Below are 17,500 nucleotides of genomic sequence, written 5' to 3' on the forward strand. Positions count from 1 at the left end.
TGACAACCTCCAACACATGTTATATTCAACAAGTTCTTTTAATGCCAGGCACCACAACTCATGTATACGTTATGGCATGTTCTGCAATACTGTGCCTGTGGGAAGAACCTTATTTCTCACAGAATAATGAAATATGCTCCAATGGTATCTCCAGTGCAATTGAATTCTACCTGAGCTTACATTAGATGCAACATTTTGCACCATACCCGTAGTTACCACCACGCACGCAGTAGTGATGGCCTGAGTTGCACGTACCATATAAATACATGGGCAGTTCTATAAAATGTAGCCTTGGCTATGAGAAGGTATTGATTGGTCACGGGGATGGGATTCTGGTTGTACTAATATATGCAGTCCAATAGAGGAAGCACTTGGGCAGGCTCTGGTGCTTAGGCAGGTGACAATACTACCAGAGAGAGTAGAGAGAGAGAGGTTCCATTGGCCCATTGTTTCCGGGTTCTATTATTGCAAGGGTGAGGGGGGGAATCCCCCTTTAGGCAGACCTAGGCAGACCTAAGGACTGTTCTATTCAATGCTAGGAGTATTATGACACGCCCCTTTAGGCAGACCGGAACCTGGTCATGTTAGGTGCCCATAGCAACCTATTACATTGGCATATCTCTATATACTTGAAGAATCTCTGATACTACTACTACTACTACTACTACTACTAATAATAATAATAATAATAATTGTATTTGTATAGCACTGTATCATACAAGGCATGCAACTCAAAGTGCTTAACAAATGGCAAAAAAACATCATTGTTAGAGATGGATTTAAAAGGAGAGGTAGAGAGGAGAGGCAGAAATAGCAGGAAGGCAGAGGAAGAAGAGACAGATAGAGATTGTAGAGTGAGTCATAAGGTCAACGTAGGTTAGGACCAGGATTCTTAGATGCGTAAGGTCCATAGTGACTGGGTCAAGCATAAGTCAGAGATAGTCACACTGAATTTGGGCGCCCAGATGCGGCCCCTGGTGGCATCAGGGGTGAGGAAAAACTCCCTTTTACGTGATTCATAGTTTGAACTGCTGAACCGACATCTTGGTCCGGCATCCTACATTATTCACAGAGGTTGTGCTCCCACCACATACATGATAATATGTGTACTGTATTGCCTTGTCACCGATGGATGGCAGTGCTATACCGGCCAAACATGCAAGGCAGCGATCTGACTTGAGCCATTCGTTCCAATTCAAAGGAGTGGTCAAACACAGCATATAGTGTTCTTATCTACGTTTATATACAGTACATATACTGTACTGTATATGTATGACGGACGGTGTGTCTGCTGGTACCAGTTACCTTCACAACACCTAAAATCTTCCTTTCACCTCTAGATGCAGCATAGATGAGGCGCTGTGTGAGTCTTTGATGTTATGACAGGTGGCACTACCATTGCTACCAGTACTCATACTCGTGCTGTATATAGCTTCACAAAATGAACGCCTAAATGTCTGACCTCCCTCTCTCCCTAGGTAGGGTACTGGTCGACCATCGTCGAGGTAGTAGTAGTTACCTTCACAAAATGGCTGCCTAAAACCCCAACCTCTTTCTCTTTCTCCCTAGGTATTGGTCGGTCATAGACGAGGCGCTGCGCGAGGCTCTGGTCCTGCGCCAGGTGACGGTGCGTCTGCTGGTGAGCCTGTGGGAGCGTACGCACCCGTACACCTTCAACTTCCTCACCTCACTCAGCTCCCTCTGCATGCAACTCATGGACTGCAACCTGGAAGTGGTGAGTCGATTCATTGAAAACCACAGTGGAAAACAATGCAGTGTTAATCAGTGGTGTAGTCTACTTTTTTATGGTGGGTATACTGTATATTTGAGCATTTTTTGAAGTGGGTATACTGTACATATTTGTGCAATTCAAAACAATGGAGCAATCAATTTTAAGTGGGTATACTGAAATCCCTGAAATTTAGAAGTGGGTATACTCTGTATACCCGCGTTCTACATAGACTACACCACTGGTGTTAATTCAACACGTAGAAAGGTGAAATAGGCCTACACCTTAGAAGATGTTAAATCAACTCTACAAGTGTTCAATTAACACTGCAAACTTTATTTCGTGTCACATATACGTAAATAGTTCAAACTCAACTCAACACTTATATATTTCTTTAAATAGTTTCTGCATGCAATAATAACCAAGATATCATATTTTGCATAGAAACAGTGAACATCCAGCACTGTATGTGGCAGAACATGGGAGTTCAATTATCAAAAATATTTTTTTTTTAAAACGTTTTGTATGAAGTTTTTGATCAATAAGACATTAGCACATTCATTAACGTTCAGAACCCCAAGTATCCCATTGACAGTTTTTGACATCATCTGGGTAGCCGTGCCCCAGTGGTTAACATTTAATTTCACTTACTTAGCTGACGCTTTCATTTTGTTCAAAGCGACGTACAACTATTATGTTGGGTATTGGTTCCAGTCCCTGGAGCAATGTGGGGTTAAGTGCCTTAGTCAAGGGCACTTCAGCCATGGGTGGGGGTGTAGGGAGAGGTCAGGTGGGATTTGAACCTACAACCCCTAGATTGAAAGACCAACTCTCTAACCACTAGGCCACGGTTGCCCCAGTGGTTAACGAGATGGGTTTTAGATCAGAGGGTTGCAGGTTCGAATCCCACCCTGACCTCTCCCAACCTCACTCCATGGATGAAGTATCCTTGAGCATTGCACCTAACCCTACATTGCTCCAGGGACTGTACTCAATACCCTGTATTTCAAATAATTGCAAGTCGTTTTAGATTTTTTGTTTTAAAGCATCTGCTAAATGTAATGTAATTTGACCTTTTAACTATCAGTTGGCAAGTGTCAAATGGGTTATTTTGATGAAAAAAACATCAAATGGAGAAAATGACACTTTGCACTCTCTCTTTTGTCTGCAAGAAATTTTTCAGTACCGATGAGGCACTACGTTCAAGGCGCAACAGCAAGGCCCTCAACCATAACAAGTATATGGTAACGGACAACGCATTATACATAGGTATGTACAACGTGGCATGTTTAGATTAAGTAAAGCACATTTGGCGTTGTGAGTGTCTGTTTCAGTGTGTGTGTGTGTGTGTGTGTGTGTGTGTGTGTGTGTGTGTGTGTGTGTGTGTGTGTGTGTGTCGGTGTGTGTGTGTGTGTCTGAACCTATCCTCATGAAGCCTCGTCATCTGTGGAGATTTGCATATGAGTGATTCTACGATTCGCCTAAGCTTTTGGCAAAAGCAAAATGTCAATTATCAGTATTTTTTTTCAAATAAATGACCTAGATGTTTCCATAGTGTATACATTGAAGTTTCCAAACAAACAAATTGCCAAGCATAATCTTAAATCATTTGATAAATACCTGTACTCTAATGAAAGCGAACATTTGCTTGATTATTTTGTCAACAGTGTTATGGACAAATACTATGTCATTTCAAACATATATAAAAATACTACAGAGTTGAAACAACATACGTTTGAAAGTGCTTATGTCCCTTAGCAATAATGTCGTCATTAATCTGTGATTGTTGAGCTTCATAAGTAGGATTTTATGATTCACTGTGATACAGACTGACACATTTTTCATTATAAATCCCTGTAACGTCTGATTTGAATTTAGTCACCCTCCTTACACAAGACTTCCTTCTCCAGAGATAATCCCTACTGTCTGTTCATAGGATTTTTCCAACACATAAGGGATCAATAGCTGAAAAACACTTTCAAAACAGTCAACCGTGTTACTTAACTGTGTTACAGTCAACAGTGCAGGGGAATAAGTCAGCACTTTTTTAGGAAAAAAAAAACAGAGCAGACGAACCCATCTCCCTAGAAAACAAATTATTTTGTTTGTTTGTCTGTCAATATGGAGATAAATTGGCAAAAACATACTCCTCCTCCAGTGTCATCAGTGTTGCCAGATTGGGCTGGTTCCCGCCCAATTGGGCTGCTTAGGATGGCCGTGTGCGGGTAAAAATGGCATTTATCAGAAAAACCCGCCCACTTTTTGCCATAGAAATCAATAGAATTGGGCGGGATTTTGTGCTTCTAGGCGGGTTTTGAAATTTTTTTGGGCTGGAAATCATCACCCTCATCTGGCAACCCTGACTGTCATAGCTAATTGTAACACCATTGACGGTAACACGGTTGACATTTCAGCCATTTTTATGGTGTTGTGCTAACCATGAACCTCAGAAGTTCCACCACAACACCTTAATCAATTCATGTATCTGTATGCTTTATCTGTGTTTTTCTACATGTGATTTCTAATTCAGATTCTTATGAATATGTTGATAACACAGTTGACAGGCAATTTTCCCGCTATGAGAACATGAAAAAGAATGGATTAAATTATGGAAGGATGGAGCTCAAAACTTACCAAAAAGTCTTCCCATATCCTGCCAAAGAGGTTATGACATCACGTGATGTTATTCGTTTGGCCTAAGACCAAACCATTACTGATTTATGGAGGGGGTTTCAGACCGTGACACGGTTAACACAGTTTTCGTGGACACACACAAAATGGCAAATTTCATGTACAATGGAAAGGACAGTGGTCTTTCTGACAGTTTTGTCATATTGTGATGATTACTGTGAATAAACATTTGCAATCGTCTTGGGCAAAACAAGTTTCTTTACATGCTAATATGAAGACTGAATCTGACATTTGGAAAACAGGACAGCATGAAAACGCCCAAAACCAGTATTAAATATTCATTCTTGCTGAGGGAAATAATGCCATGTCTACACTTTCTGTATTATATGAAAGATAAATGTTTTCTAATGTCCAAAACATCATTGGATGCAGTTAAAGGAGAAGTCCAGTTTTTTGAACATTAAGGCCATTTTCTGAGTGGTCTGCAATGTTTTAGAGTCCCCCTCACCGTTTATTTCATGATTGCTGCAGTCTCTGTTATTTGGCTGATTTGGATTTGATCTCAACCAGCTTTAGAATGGCCGTCTATGGGCACCTGCAACTCTGTTCTTAAAATCACCTTTAACATTTGTTTTCAAGAATATGCAACTCAGCAAGTGTTCAGCAGTATTCACTGGTGTTCCTTAACCATTTTTGTAGCGAAATATGGCATCTGTCATGTTTTATGTGTGTTTTATGTAGCAATTTGTAAATTAAGTTTCACTTTCACTTTCACTTTCTTTCACAAAATGGCAAATAAAAAATGACAGAAGCCATATTTCGCCTTGAAACTTGTTAGGGACTGCTAGTGAACACCCCTAACCACTTTGTGAGCTGTAGACTTTCGAAAACAAATGTTTAAGGTGATTTTAAGAACAGAGTTGCAGGTGCTCATAGACGACCATTCTAAAGCTGGTTGAGATCAAATCCAAATCAGCCAAATAACAGAGACTGCAGCAAACATGAAATAAACGGTGAGGGGGACTCTAACACATTGCAGACCACTCAGAAAATGGCCTTAATGTTCAAAAACTGGACTTCTCCTTTAATAGTTAGTGGAATTGGCAAATAAAATCCACAGACTTAACCCTCCTGTTATCCTTGGGGTCTATTTGACCCCATTCAATGTTTAACACCTGAAAAATACATGAAGTACATATTTCTTCTGCCTCATCTTTGATGACTTTTCCTAAATAGATGGGATAAATGTGAAAAAAGTGAAATTTTCACAAAAATGTTTTTCCTAAGTGCTGTACACATTTTGGTTACACCCGTGTTCCTTGGGGTCAATTTATTTTGACCCCAATTGTTTTAAGTGTCTAAAACATAAATGGAACATCCATCTTTTGCAAATAAATGTTCAAATCGGTTTAGATAATAAATAAGCCATTCAGCCATGTTTCTTCTGAACATTTTGCTTTAGATTTGGCCCTGATAAATAAAAATACTAATGATATGAGGGAGGCCTAAAACTAATTCACGGCAACATTTTGGACAGTGGTGGCTACTACAGCATTGACATTTTGACAAAATCCACCATTTGAACCTTGTTGTACCAATAGCACCCCCACAGCACCCCCCGCAACCCCCGCACCCCCCCCCCCCCCCAACCCTGTACCCTGGGAGCTATAAGTTTGCACCCTCCCACTACACACACACACTAGCATAAGATGGGTCACATATAGTTTTGTGCCCAGCATAATTATAAGTGGTGGTATATTTGAAGAGAAGTTTTATGATTGTGATCCAAAGATTGAAATGAACTTTTCTGATGTAGACAAGCCGTTGTACCTCTTTAGATGGATGCGATCTCAAGGTTGGTTGCTATGTTGAGAGATATAATGGTGCAGGTCTTCAATATATTGTTCCAAATTCACATGGTGGTCTGCAGCATTGGTTATAAACTGATGCTACCTGACATAGAGAAGGCAGGACTTCCAGGAACAGCAACCGCTGTAACTTTTGTGAAGGACATACACATTGACGTCCATACCCCAAGTTCTCCAGTGGGCATAAATAGTGAATAGAAGTAAACATAGAATACAAGTTGCTAGCCCTGTTCCTTCAAACCTTACCCCACTACCATGAACATGTAATGTGTCTACAAGGAGCACATGCAAACCTTTTCTTCCTCATATGCACACTAATTCAAGCGCAGAAATAATGATAACAATGATTTTCTATGATTTTCACAAAACTCTTTTGGTTGGCAATGTATCCATGTTCTTACCTAACTATTATACTTGTGTTATAAATACACATTCAAACATTCAAAGAAAGTGAATGTTGGACTTAAAAAACCTTCTGAATGTTTAGGAATATGTATATTTATTTTAGGGTGAAATTGACCCATATGGTAGTAGATATATACTATCCTTGATAATCAAATTTGCTTTTTCTTTTCAAATGTTATAAGTAATACTTTGTAGAAATTCATATTTAGGGAGTATTATGGAGCCACTAAAATTTCAATAATATGTGTCTATCTGTTTTAAGATCAATTAATGACATTTTATTGCCATTTTCTCAAAATTTCGCCTTGTCATGGATTAAGTTTTTTGGTGTGTGGGCTATGTGTGGGGGTGCTAGGATATATTTAAAGGACTTTTTATGTCACCAACAGAGCAATAATACATATCTGAGACATAAACATGTGCCAAAGAGTTGTTTTCAACTGATTTTGTAGACATTTAAGTGGTTGGGGTCAAATTGACCCCAAGGATCACGGATGTTTCAAAATTTGAGGGTAACAGGAGGGTTAAAAGCGTAGTCGAATCGGAGAATCACTCATGTACTATATAACTATAATACTATATTTTCCATGTGTGACAGTGTAATCATTGCCAGAAGTATATTCTTCATTACGTTTTAAAATGCCAACTCTAAAGTAAACAAAATCCCTTTTCCTGTGTTTCTGAAGGAAACCTGGACTGGGTGGGGAATGAGTTTACCTTCAATGCCGGAACGGGGCTTGTGATTCAGCCCAGTGCAGAACACCCAGACGACAGGCCCGCCATCTTGGATCAAATGAAGTCCGCCTTTGAAAGAGACTGGTTCTCTTGGTACGCCAGGAGTCTGCAGGATGTCATGGCTCGAACAGGAAGTACACTGAAGAACCCAGCATTCTCATTGGTCAAGAGAGGCACAAGTGGCAGAGATAGGGGTGCGAAATAATGCATTTTCCTCCCTCAAGCATCGCCTAGCCACGTTACCCACCATTGCATCTTGCTAGCTGACAAAGGGGCTCTAGCGTGGCTAGGCTAGCTCTATCATGGACTGTTTTGATATGTGGAAAATCCCAGCTGTAAATAAGAAACACTTTTCCTCTTTCCTCTCTTCTTCTTTTTGAACAATTACTACGGCAAACAAACACAATGTACATGTATGTATGCTTTGCTCTGGGTCCTTAAAGGCCACTGCATGCAAAAAGATGTGATATACAAGACTATATAAACATGTGCTGACAAACCAGCTTGAGAGACGCTAAAGTCCTGTCATGAATTCCTTCCGCCTTGTGCGCCTATATGGCTGATTTTTACTTCATTTTATACAGTACCTACATACCTGGCTGCAAACTTGTGCTTATTAGAGCTTGTCAGGTGGTTCAGTGAATCAGAACAAATATGTGACAGGACTTTAACTTTCTGAGCTTGGAAATGTCTGCATCTGAAAAAAGGGCTTTTCAGGTCACTTCTACGGAGAGGAACATAAGGAGAGAGAGAGAGAGAGAGAGAGAGAGAGAGAGAGAGAGAGAGAGAGAGAGAGAGAGAGAGAGAGAGAGAGAGAGAGAGAGAGGAACACTGCTGCTTCTCATTCATCATATATCGAGCTTTTTTCACATGTTTTTTGCACATATTTTGTAGACATTTCCACCATTTTCAACCGTTCATATTCATAATAGAATGCCTTTATACAACATGGATGTCATTTTTATGATTTTGTAAAGACGAAATTCGAAAAGGAATACTGTATACTTTGAATACTGTAAACATATGTTTTATATGCTTTTGTAATCACAGTCTTTTATACACCGATGCCAAATGTTTAGTTACACTGGCTGCATTTCCGACATTGCATTACCCATTTGCGCACCATTTGTCTTCGTTTCATTATACCAACAAATTGCACAAATGAAACCCACACTCACCACTGCCAAAGCTCTCCTCCATCTGTTAATGTTGTTTTTCGATAATGGAACTGGGAGGCGTACAATTGATATTAGGGCTGGGCTGAGACTGAAAAATAGCCTGGGCATTTTTGGTATAGACTGGCCCCTACCCTACACATACCTCTTTCATGCTATATCTTGACTGGCTGAATCCACTGTCCTTATTGGTGATTGACCTATGAGCCGCCTCCTCTAAATTGTTTGCCTGGCTCTTGCCCAACCTGTAGTTCCGCACAGCTTTGTGAGCTCCACTACTAGGTCTGGGAGCATGTAGCAGGATTCCATTTCTACAGTCAAAAAAATAATCGCAGCATTTATTGCTTCAATGTCAACAAATTCTTTCAAAACCATTTTCTGTTGATCTCTAAAGCGTCGATGTTGGTCTATAATATGACCTGTGACTCCTCAATGTGAGCTGCCAGTGATATTGAAGTGATAAATGCTCGGCATTATTTTTTGAGTCCAGAAATTGAATCCTGCCACATGCTCCCAGACCGACGTGTGTGTTTGGAGTGCCACCAGGGGGCTCCAGAGCACACACACGGAGGTCTGGTAGGAACCAGGCTACTAAATTGTAGGCCAATCCCCAGAAAAAAACAAAACGATCGGCCCCAGTATACCAGATAACCAGTCCAGCCCTGGGGGGTACACAGCAAATTCTGCAGTGCTCATTTAACACTTAGAGAGTTGATTTGACATCATTTGGACTTAATGAACTTTCTAAGTGTTGAATAAACACAGCAACATTTACTGTGTATCTTTAGAAATTTTGAGCCCAAAGAAAAATAAGAGTACATACATAAGTGTACATACAAGTGTACTGCATAACCCTTTGGGCACCCTGCCCTAAGACTCTGTGAGCCCACAGAAAGAAATTACGTACGTTTGGAATCCAGCCTCTGGAGACTCCCTTTATTCACTGCGTTCATGATGGCACAAAAAAATAATCAGATCTGCGCACATGCACACTGAGAAATAGCAATGCATTGTGGTTAGAAATGTGTCGTGTATGCATGCGTATGGCACCACTATGCTCAGTTCTGATCCATTTTTGTGCCATCACAAACAATGTGTGTTTATGCTGATCCACAGCCGTGCACAACACCACCATCCCGCCCCTGTCTGGTGTCTCCTGTGTTCACCTCTGTCAAAGATCTTGTGCTGCGGCAGCAAGACAACAATGGAACCTGGAATGGTTCTGTTCAGTCAGTCATTGGGTGGTACATTGACCTTGCCTGTGTCAATCTTGTGTATGGGTCCTGCCACAGGACCATTATAATAAAATCCCAAAACTGATGGATTGAAATGGGAAACTCTGCTATTCCTACTGCTACTCCTCTTCGATAACCTAACCTAAGCACTCTTTGTTGCATGTTCGCCTGGACGATGTCAAGTTTGACCGCTTTTGACTTGCACTGTAAAAGGTGCTGCTAAGTACCGACTTTAAAACACTGGAACTATTTGAACACATATTTATTATTTGAAGAATGGAACATGCTGTGCAGATGTTGATGTTATGTTGATTTAACTAACATACAGTTGTACGTGTATCAACTTGGTACTTGACACGATGCAAAAACATCCATATTGCCTGCTGTTTTTGGACGCGTGTGTGTGTGTGTGTGTGTGTGTGTGTGTGGTGTATTTATTAATTAATTAATTTATTTATTTATTTATTTATTTATTTAGGTTAACACAGCACTTTTTACAGTGCAACACTTGTCTTCCACTATGATATATCCAGTACAAGTGAATGTTGAGGTAATAGGCCTGAAGCTGACGACTTTATTTGCACTTGCTCTATACTTGACTGTTACTAAAACTATCGATTTCAATTGATTGTTTTTCAAACATATATTAAAAACAGCACATTTTACACTTAACTCTCTGTGTACTTCTTGAACCCATCATTCCTCAAATAATAGTTGTGAAAATTATGTCACCATAAAATGGCAGCCTTGGTTTATTGATGACCTTCAATTAGCCAAAGTTTTGTCTACCTAGAACTTCTTCTGTTGTTGTGACAGACCATTTATGGGGTTAGCAAGAATTGAAGTTTAATTCCGATAGAAAGTGTTCTGCTATCTACTTTCTAATTGCCGGTTCGACTCCCGACCCGCCAGGTTGGTGGGGGGAGTAATCAACCAGTGCTCTCCCCCATCCTCCTCCATGACTGAGGTACCCTGAGCATGGTACCGTCCCACCGCACTGCTCCCCATGGGGCGCCACTGAGGGCTGCCCCCTTGCACGGGTGAGGCATAAATGCAATTTCGTTGTGTGCAGTATGCAGTGTTCACTTGTGTGTGCTGTGGAGTGCTGTGTCACAATGACAATGGGAGTTGGAGTGGAGTAATTTGCAAATGTAAGCATTTTGTTTTGCAGTTGCTTCAAAAAAGTATTTATAGGCCTACGATTCCCATGAATCAGGAATAAATCGCCTGTAGACGTCAAACCAACTAATAATAACACACTAGAAGGGGTTTTCCAAACATCAGCTGAAAACCCTGATAGCATAGATGTGTTGGAGGAGAACCACACGACGTGCATCATAAAAGGGATGCATAATGATAGCTACAGTTTCTTATTGAAACATATAGGCCTGCGTTCATTTGTTGTTTACAAAATAAACATGAATGGAAATTTACAAGATTGACTCCCACACCAAAGAAGTTGGGGTTCTCTCCATACCAGTGCCCTCAACCATCTTCCCTTGAGCAAGTCATCTAACACAAGCCTGGCTTTGCCATATGGAAGCTCCAGTCAAACAATACCCATACACATTCTCTAGGATGTATGGTAATATCTGGCTAATGTAACCCCCAGCAGGGACTGCAACAGCAGAATAATTGCATGTCACACTTCAGAGCAAAGTATCAACTAATGTAACAGCTTGACTTGAGACTGGATCAGAGAAGCTATATGGCACCCTCTTGTGGGAATTACCATTATTACCATTATTACCACAGCTACCTTATCCATGGCTGAGGAGCCCTTTCAGATGACTTTGTCCTGGGCCCAGCCAAAGCTGTCAGTGGCCCTGTATATAATATAAATATACAGTATACCTTAATCTGGGGAATGGATATATATATACACACACACACACACACACACACACACACACACACACACACACACACACACACACACACACACACACAGAAAGGTGGCACAATAACAGTCACAGGACTGAAAGGATGTCAAAAAAGAACGTAAAAATAATGAATTTCAAGTCCAAAGGCGCTCTTTTTGCCCCTTAACCTCATGTAGTTTATACATCAACGCAATTAGCTTCCTGTTCAAATACAGTATCTTTGACCTTAATCCTTCGCCATATTAACCTCATTCCATGCAAGCCTGATGACTTTGTGCATCCTCACATCTGTCCTTCTCCTGACATGCTGGGTCAACTAGGCTACTGGGGAGGCTAAGCTGTGTGGCCTAGTGGTTAGGGAGTTAGACTTGGGGTCACAAGGTCATCCAGTTTGCATCCTGTAGCATATGGAGTTCCCTGTGGGTGAGGAAGAAATCATTTTTTTTCTGAACAAGTTGCACTGTTTCTCATGGGAGGTATCAACTTGGTCATGTGTGACTCAAAATCTGCCAACCTTGAATTTATATATGTGTGGTATATTTGTGCCTCGGGGTGCTTTTGTGAGAAGAGATTTGCCATTAAAATCTCGTTTTCTACTTTGCTGATAATTTCTGAGCTTGGCAGCATGTATGTAAATGAGTTGGCGGGAATGCAAGCGGGGAAATTGTGGAGTATATGGGCAGCAGCTGTAACTTTTCGTCTTACTAATGTGGACGACACCACAGGAAAAAAACATCAATCTGAAGTCAACTTGGGGTTTCCTTGTCTAATCTGTTACATTAAATGATATTTTGCAGACACTTTTAAACAAAGTGACTTACAATTTCGGACATAATCACAGCATATAACACTTGCAGATACAAAGTGCACAGGAAATAAACAGAACAATAGGTGCAAATGCCAAGGATTCGTTTTTTTAGTACATTAGCACAGAGATAAGAAGTAGAGTAGACACACACGCTCACATGCCCGCATTCCCACCGCACAACATGAAAGTGAAAGAAAGTGAAAGCCCATTGGGAAACTCCAACTCCCATTGTCATTGTGACACAGCACTCCACAGCACAAAAGTGAACGCTGCACACTGCACACAACGAAATTGCATTTATGCCTCACCTGTGCAAGGGGGCAGCCCTCAGTGGCGCCCCATGGGGAGCAGTGTGGTGGGACGGTACCATACTCAGGGTACCTCAGTCATGGAGGAGGATGGGGGAGCGTACTGGTTGATTACTCCCCCCACCAACCTGGCGGGTCGGGAATCGAACCGGCAACCTCTGGGATGCAAGTCTGACGCCCTAACCGCTCACCCATGACTGGCTTTCGCTTTCACAACATGCCACAGAGTAGTGTTTCTCAACGGCGGCGGTACAGCCTCTCCAGGGGGGGTTGGGAAGCCCTAGGGGGGCGTTGAGAAGGATTCAGTTGAGAGGCGGCTCCAGGCATCCAGATGTTTTTCTTGAATGTAATCTTTGTCATGCCAAGATGACAGAGAACAACATGATACAATTTCAGTTATACTGTAACTTCGAAAAATAACTCATTTGTATTTCTCTCTTTCTTTCTTTCTTTCTTACTCCATTATCAGTTATTGTTGGTCTGTTACTGTGATCAATTGGTTCTTGTCGGTCAACATAAATGGACGATTGAAGTAGAAGTGCACAGACATTCCTAGTTCCTAGTTTTTTTCAATCAAATATTATTGTGATCAGCCTCACCAAGGTGTAGACCAGTGGCTCTCAACCTTTTTTTGAACATATGCCCCCTGGACTTCGTCATGAGCCTACTAACACCCCCTTGACCTCATCATAAGCCAACCAACACCCCCCTTTTTATTCAAAAATAAAATAGAGTAATGTCTCCCAATGGCAACTAAGCTCTGCCACCCTTGCTTTCAGCTGTATCCTTCTCAACGCCCCCCCTAGGGCTCCCTAATGCCACATGGGGGGTTGTAGAGGCCCCGTAGAGAAACATATCCCATGTGAAGTCCATATAAAGGGTGGGCTTGAAGGTTTCATTTTAGATTTTTCATGCAATGTATTCTCCTCACCACTAGATGGTAGCCAAATCTTGTCCTGACGACTAATATCACTATTGCAACATGTGTCTCTGCTGCCATCATCAAATGAACAAGGCCTATGGGATACCTCACATTAACTATAATTAGATTAATAAATTAGAAATACATGTTAACATGTCTCTTGTCTCACTTGTCCCTTAATGTCCTAAAAACAAAACAAGTCTTTCTATTCAAGCGATGAAATGTAGCCCTAGTCTAGGAACCACAAGCAGACAACTTTCTAATGAAACTCAGATTTACAGTAGCCTATCTTACTTAAGTGACTTACAGTCTGGTCCTCCATGGCTCTGTTGCCCATGTCTAGTAGTTGACCCAGTCAATGTCAGGCAAGTGCCAGATGTGAGGATGCACTCGGTCATTAGGATGGGGTGGAGTCAGGTTGCTATGGCAACAGATTAAGGTCAAAGATATTTGAATGGGAAGCCATTGGTGCTGTTGCTGGGAATGTTGTAGTATTAATGGCAAGTAGACCTAGTGCAATTTTTGGATTTTGAATAGCCTACATATGTCAGTCATTTTGGGGGGCAGGGCACCATTATATGGTGTTTGTTAATTGATTGATTAATTAATTTTGTAATTTAGCCTATTTATTTACAGACCTAAAACATGTCATCTAGCTGTAACTCACAGTCTAACCACACATAAGGATGGCTAGGCCTGTAGGCCCTATTGCATTTTTATTTTTCACGTGCCAAGTTTTTCATTTAAAAGCCCATGTAGGCTATGATGTGAGCGAGTAGGCCACCTAATAGCTAGGCTACTGAAAGGACACTCCGCAAGTTTGGGGAAGTCTATAGAATGAGCAGACGAAAAGTCCTCAAGTTCCAAAAAGAGGTCCAGTTGTCAATTGGCTACAACTGAACACTACTAAAGTACAAAATCTTCACACAGCCTTCAAGAAGACAACTAAAGCATAGACTGATTCATTTGAAGTAGGCTATTAAAAAGGTTGTGGGAAAACTCTATATTCAAAACACTTATTTATTACTTATTTCACTTATTTATTACACCTATTACACCTATTATTATTATTAGGCCTATTATTATTATTATTATTATTATTATTATTATTATTATTATTATTATTATTATTATTATTATTGTTGTTGTTGTTCTTGTTATTATTATAGCCAAATTAAAGCAAATGGTGTGTAATGTGATGGATTGTGTGTGTGTGTGTGTGTGTGTGTGTGTGTGTGTGTGTGTGTGTGTGTGTGTGTGTGTGGTGTGTGTGTGTGTGTGTGTGTGTGTGAGAGAGAGAGAGAGAGAGAGAGAGAGAGAGAGAGAGAGAGAGAGAGAGAGAGAGAGAGAGAGAGAGAGAGAGAGAGAGAGAGAGATGGGCATGGGCACTTGGGTAGACCACACGAGACGAGAAACACCCATTTTGACTAGGCTAGGCCTATTTGATTTGGACCACCGCGGTATGCCCATGTAAGCTTGCCGCCTCTTTCCACTGATGCTACGCGGTGACGTTCATTGACTATCTAATCTGCAGAGGAAACTGAGCGAGTCGTAGGCTTCCTAACCGAGTCCTCTGCAGTTGCCGCTGCAATGCCCCAGCCAGCAGCAGCAGTTCGTGAGAAAGGGGGAGTGTGAGCCGCACGGAGCGGTGCAGAGCAATGGAATCTTTTTTTGAACAATGCATAAGAAAATTTCTATCGTTTTTTCCAATGGAATGATTTCAGCAGAGCGGCGGTAGGAAATACATTTGTGGATTATCACTTGGCGTGGATTGAGGAAGACGCGAATTTTGGAAATAGTTTGAATACAAGCTGCGAAGTCAGTCGCCTGGACTGCAGGACGGCGGGATGAAGGTCTTACCAACACAAGCAGCTGCATCTCAGAGGACGCTACGCAATGTCGATTTGTTTCTGTCTGCATCGAACTGACGTCTTGATGAATGGTAACGCCTGTGTTCCCTTACCTGGATGACTGACACCATACATAGAGCGTCCTGTGTGTTTTACAGAAGATGAATTTATCCTGCTTGAAAATGGGGAGTGAGATACTACCCACCCTGGAGCATTTCATGCTAAGCCCCCTTGTCACTTGGGTAAGGAGAAGATGTGTCCGCTTCAAATCACATGTTTGCTTTTATAGGCTTGTAGCTTGCAAGTTGTTACTTGTGGCAAGTTTCCAATTGCAACTCTATCCATACCAATTTTGCAGCAACTATGGTGACATTGCCTTTGCTGTCTGTCTTTGTTTTTAGGTGAAGACATTTGGGTACATAGGTGAGAAGGATGGCAGTGCCCTCACTGACTACACCGAGTTAGTGGATGGGTACCACCTGAACCAAATTATGGGGGAAATGTAAGTATTCACATTCATTTACATTCACACCTTCTTGTTATCTCGGTTTGGCCTACACTTTATTTTTGTATCCCTGTTATAGGCTAGTAATTACAGTGTATCAAAGAATGTGCAACAGCATGCAACATTGTGCAACAATGTACAAGATGCAACATTGTTTACAATATAGGTTTAGGGCAGTGGTTTTCAAAGTGGGGGTCAGGGACTCCTGGGGAGCCCCAATATGTTATCGGGGGCCCTGCAGTAGGTTGGGCAGGAAAACGAGGCCCATAACAAAACAAAATAAATAATGGAAACATTCAATAACATATAGGCTACCACAAATGATATAAAGTAAGAACCGTATTATAGAAATCTATTGCATCTTTCAACATAATAACTATTATCATTGTTGTTTTATATAGCTTATCACAATGGGGCACTGACACACAGACCTAGTCAAGTATGATGGTTGTGAAAGAGGGAGCACAGAAACATTGTGTGGCTTGCACGACCCATGTAAGGGGGGCCTTGGCTGGAGTCTTCCTGTATATAGGGGGCTTCGCCATGGCAAAGTTTGGGAACCCCTCGGATAGTGTGTAAAGACACATAATATTGCATGCTGATACATGTAGTTATGTTTTAAAAAGACGCATTAAAAAAGTGTTTCTGTTATCTCCAATATCTCCTGTTCTATCTCCTTACGATCTGCATCTGGATTACAAGAAGGGTCTATTACACATTGACAAATAAATAATAATAAAAAAAATCTGGCTTGCATCTCACCAGGGCTCTAAATTAAGTTTTTCACTAACTAAAGCCAAAATGGCTAGTAGATGTTAATCTTACTAGCCTATCAAACACTCACTAATGGGTCGAAGTGGCTAGTAAGTTGGTCTTTTCTACCAGCCAAACTGAAATTTCACCAGCATTTGGCCAGTTGGCTGGTGTTAATTTAGAGCCCTGCATCTCACACTGTGCCTTGGCCTGCTGAAGAAGAAGACTGTCTTCTACTAACTAAAGCATGAGATCTTGGCAGGAGGTCGTGTTGGGAGTGCCGTTTCATATTGTAGGCATAGTTGGAAGTTCTTGTGTCTCTAAAATAGCCATGTAATGTAGGACAGCTGTTGCATGTGAGCAGAGCCAGGCTAGGCTCTGGAACCCAACCATGGCATGCGTCCTTTTAGACACGCAACAGTGCTGGCTTTGTCACGGCGAGTTATAAAGGAATTCTTTGTAATTCATCATCAACACTATTGCGGTTCTGGAGCAAAAAAACAGTGAACCCCCCCGCCACCCCGAGTTATAGACTGTTTTAGTGACTGTATCGAGTCAGTGACCAGTGGATGTCTGAGATTCCAAAAGGACCAATGTGGTTCCCACCCCTGGAATGGAAAAGTGTTGACCATAAATACAAAAAGTAAAATCAAGGTCTCTCAGATTGACTGTTTTAGCACCATTTAGCATCCA

At 41.3% G+C, this 17,500-nt stretch overlaps 2 protein-coding genes across 2 annotated transcripts in view; both read left to right on the forward strand.

Annotated features, from left to right (window-relative positions):
• Positions 1-8,027, forward strand: part of pld5 (phospholipase D family member 5) — an 84,620-nt gene extending 76,593 nt beyond the window's left edge. The window contains exons 8-10 of the mRNA XM_063208898.1: positions 1,570-1,735; positions 2,902-2,998; positions 7,320-8,027. Coding sequence (XP_063064968.1) covers positions 1,570-1,735; positions 2,902-2,998; positions 7,320-7,573 — 517 coding nt within the window. The 3' untranslated portion in view covers positions 7,574-8,027. The remainder of the gene's footprint in view (positions 1-1,569; positions 1,736-2,901; positions 2,999-7,319) is intronic.
• Positions 8,028-15,175: 7,148 nt separating this feature from the next.
• Positions 15,176-17,500, forward strand: part of LOC134457104 (girdin-like) — a 69,508-nt gene continuing 67,183 nt past the window's right edge. Inside the window, exons 1-2 of the mRNA XM_063208911.1 lie at positions 15,176-15,791; positions 15,951-16,051. Coding sequence (XP_063064981.1) covers positions 15,711-15,791; positions 15,951-16,051 — 182 coding nt within the window. The 5' untranslated portion in view covers positions 15,176-15,710. The remainder of the gene's footprint in view (positions 15,792-15,950; positions 16,052-17,500) is intronic.

This window comes from Engraulis encrasicolus, chromosome 1, assembly GCF_034702125.1.
Source record: "Engraulis encrasicolus isolate BLACKSEA-1 chromosome 1, IST_EnEncr_1.0, whole genome shotgun sequence".
In the NCBI taxonomy this organism is placed as follows: Eukaryota; Metazoa; Chordata; class Actinopteri; order Clupeiformes; family Engraulidae; genus Engraulis; species Engraulis encrasicolus.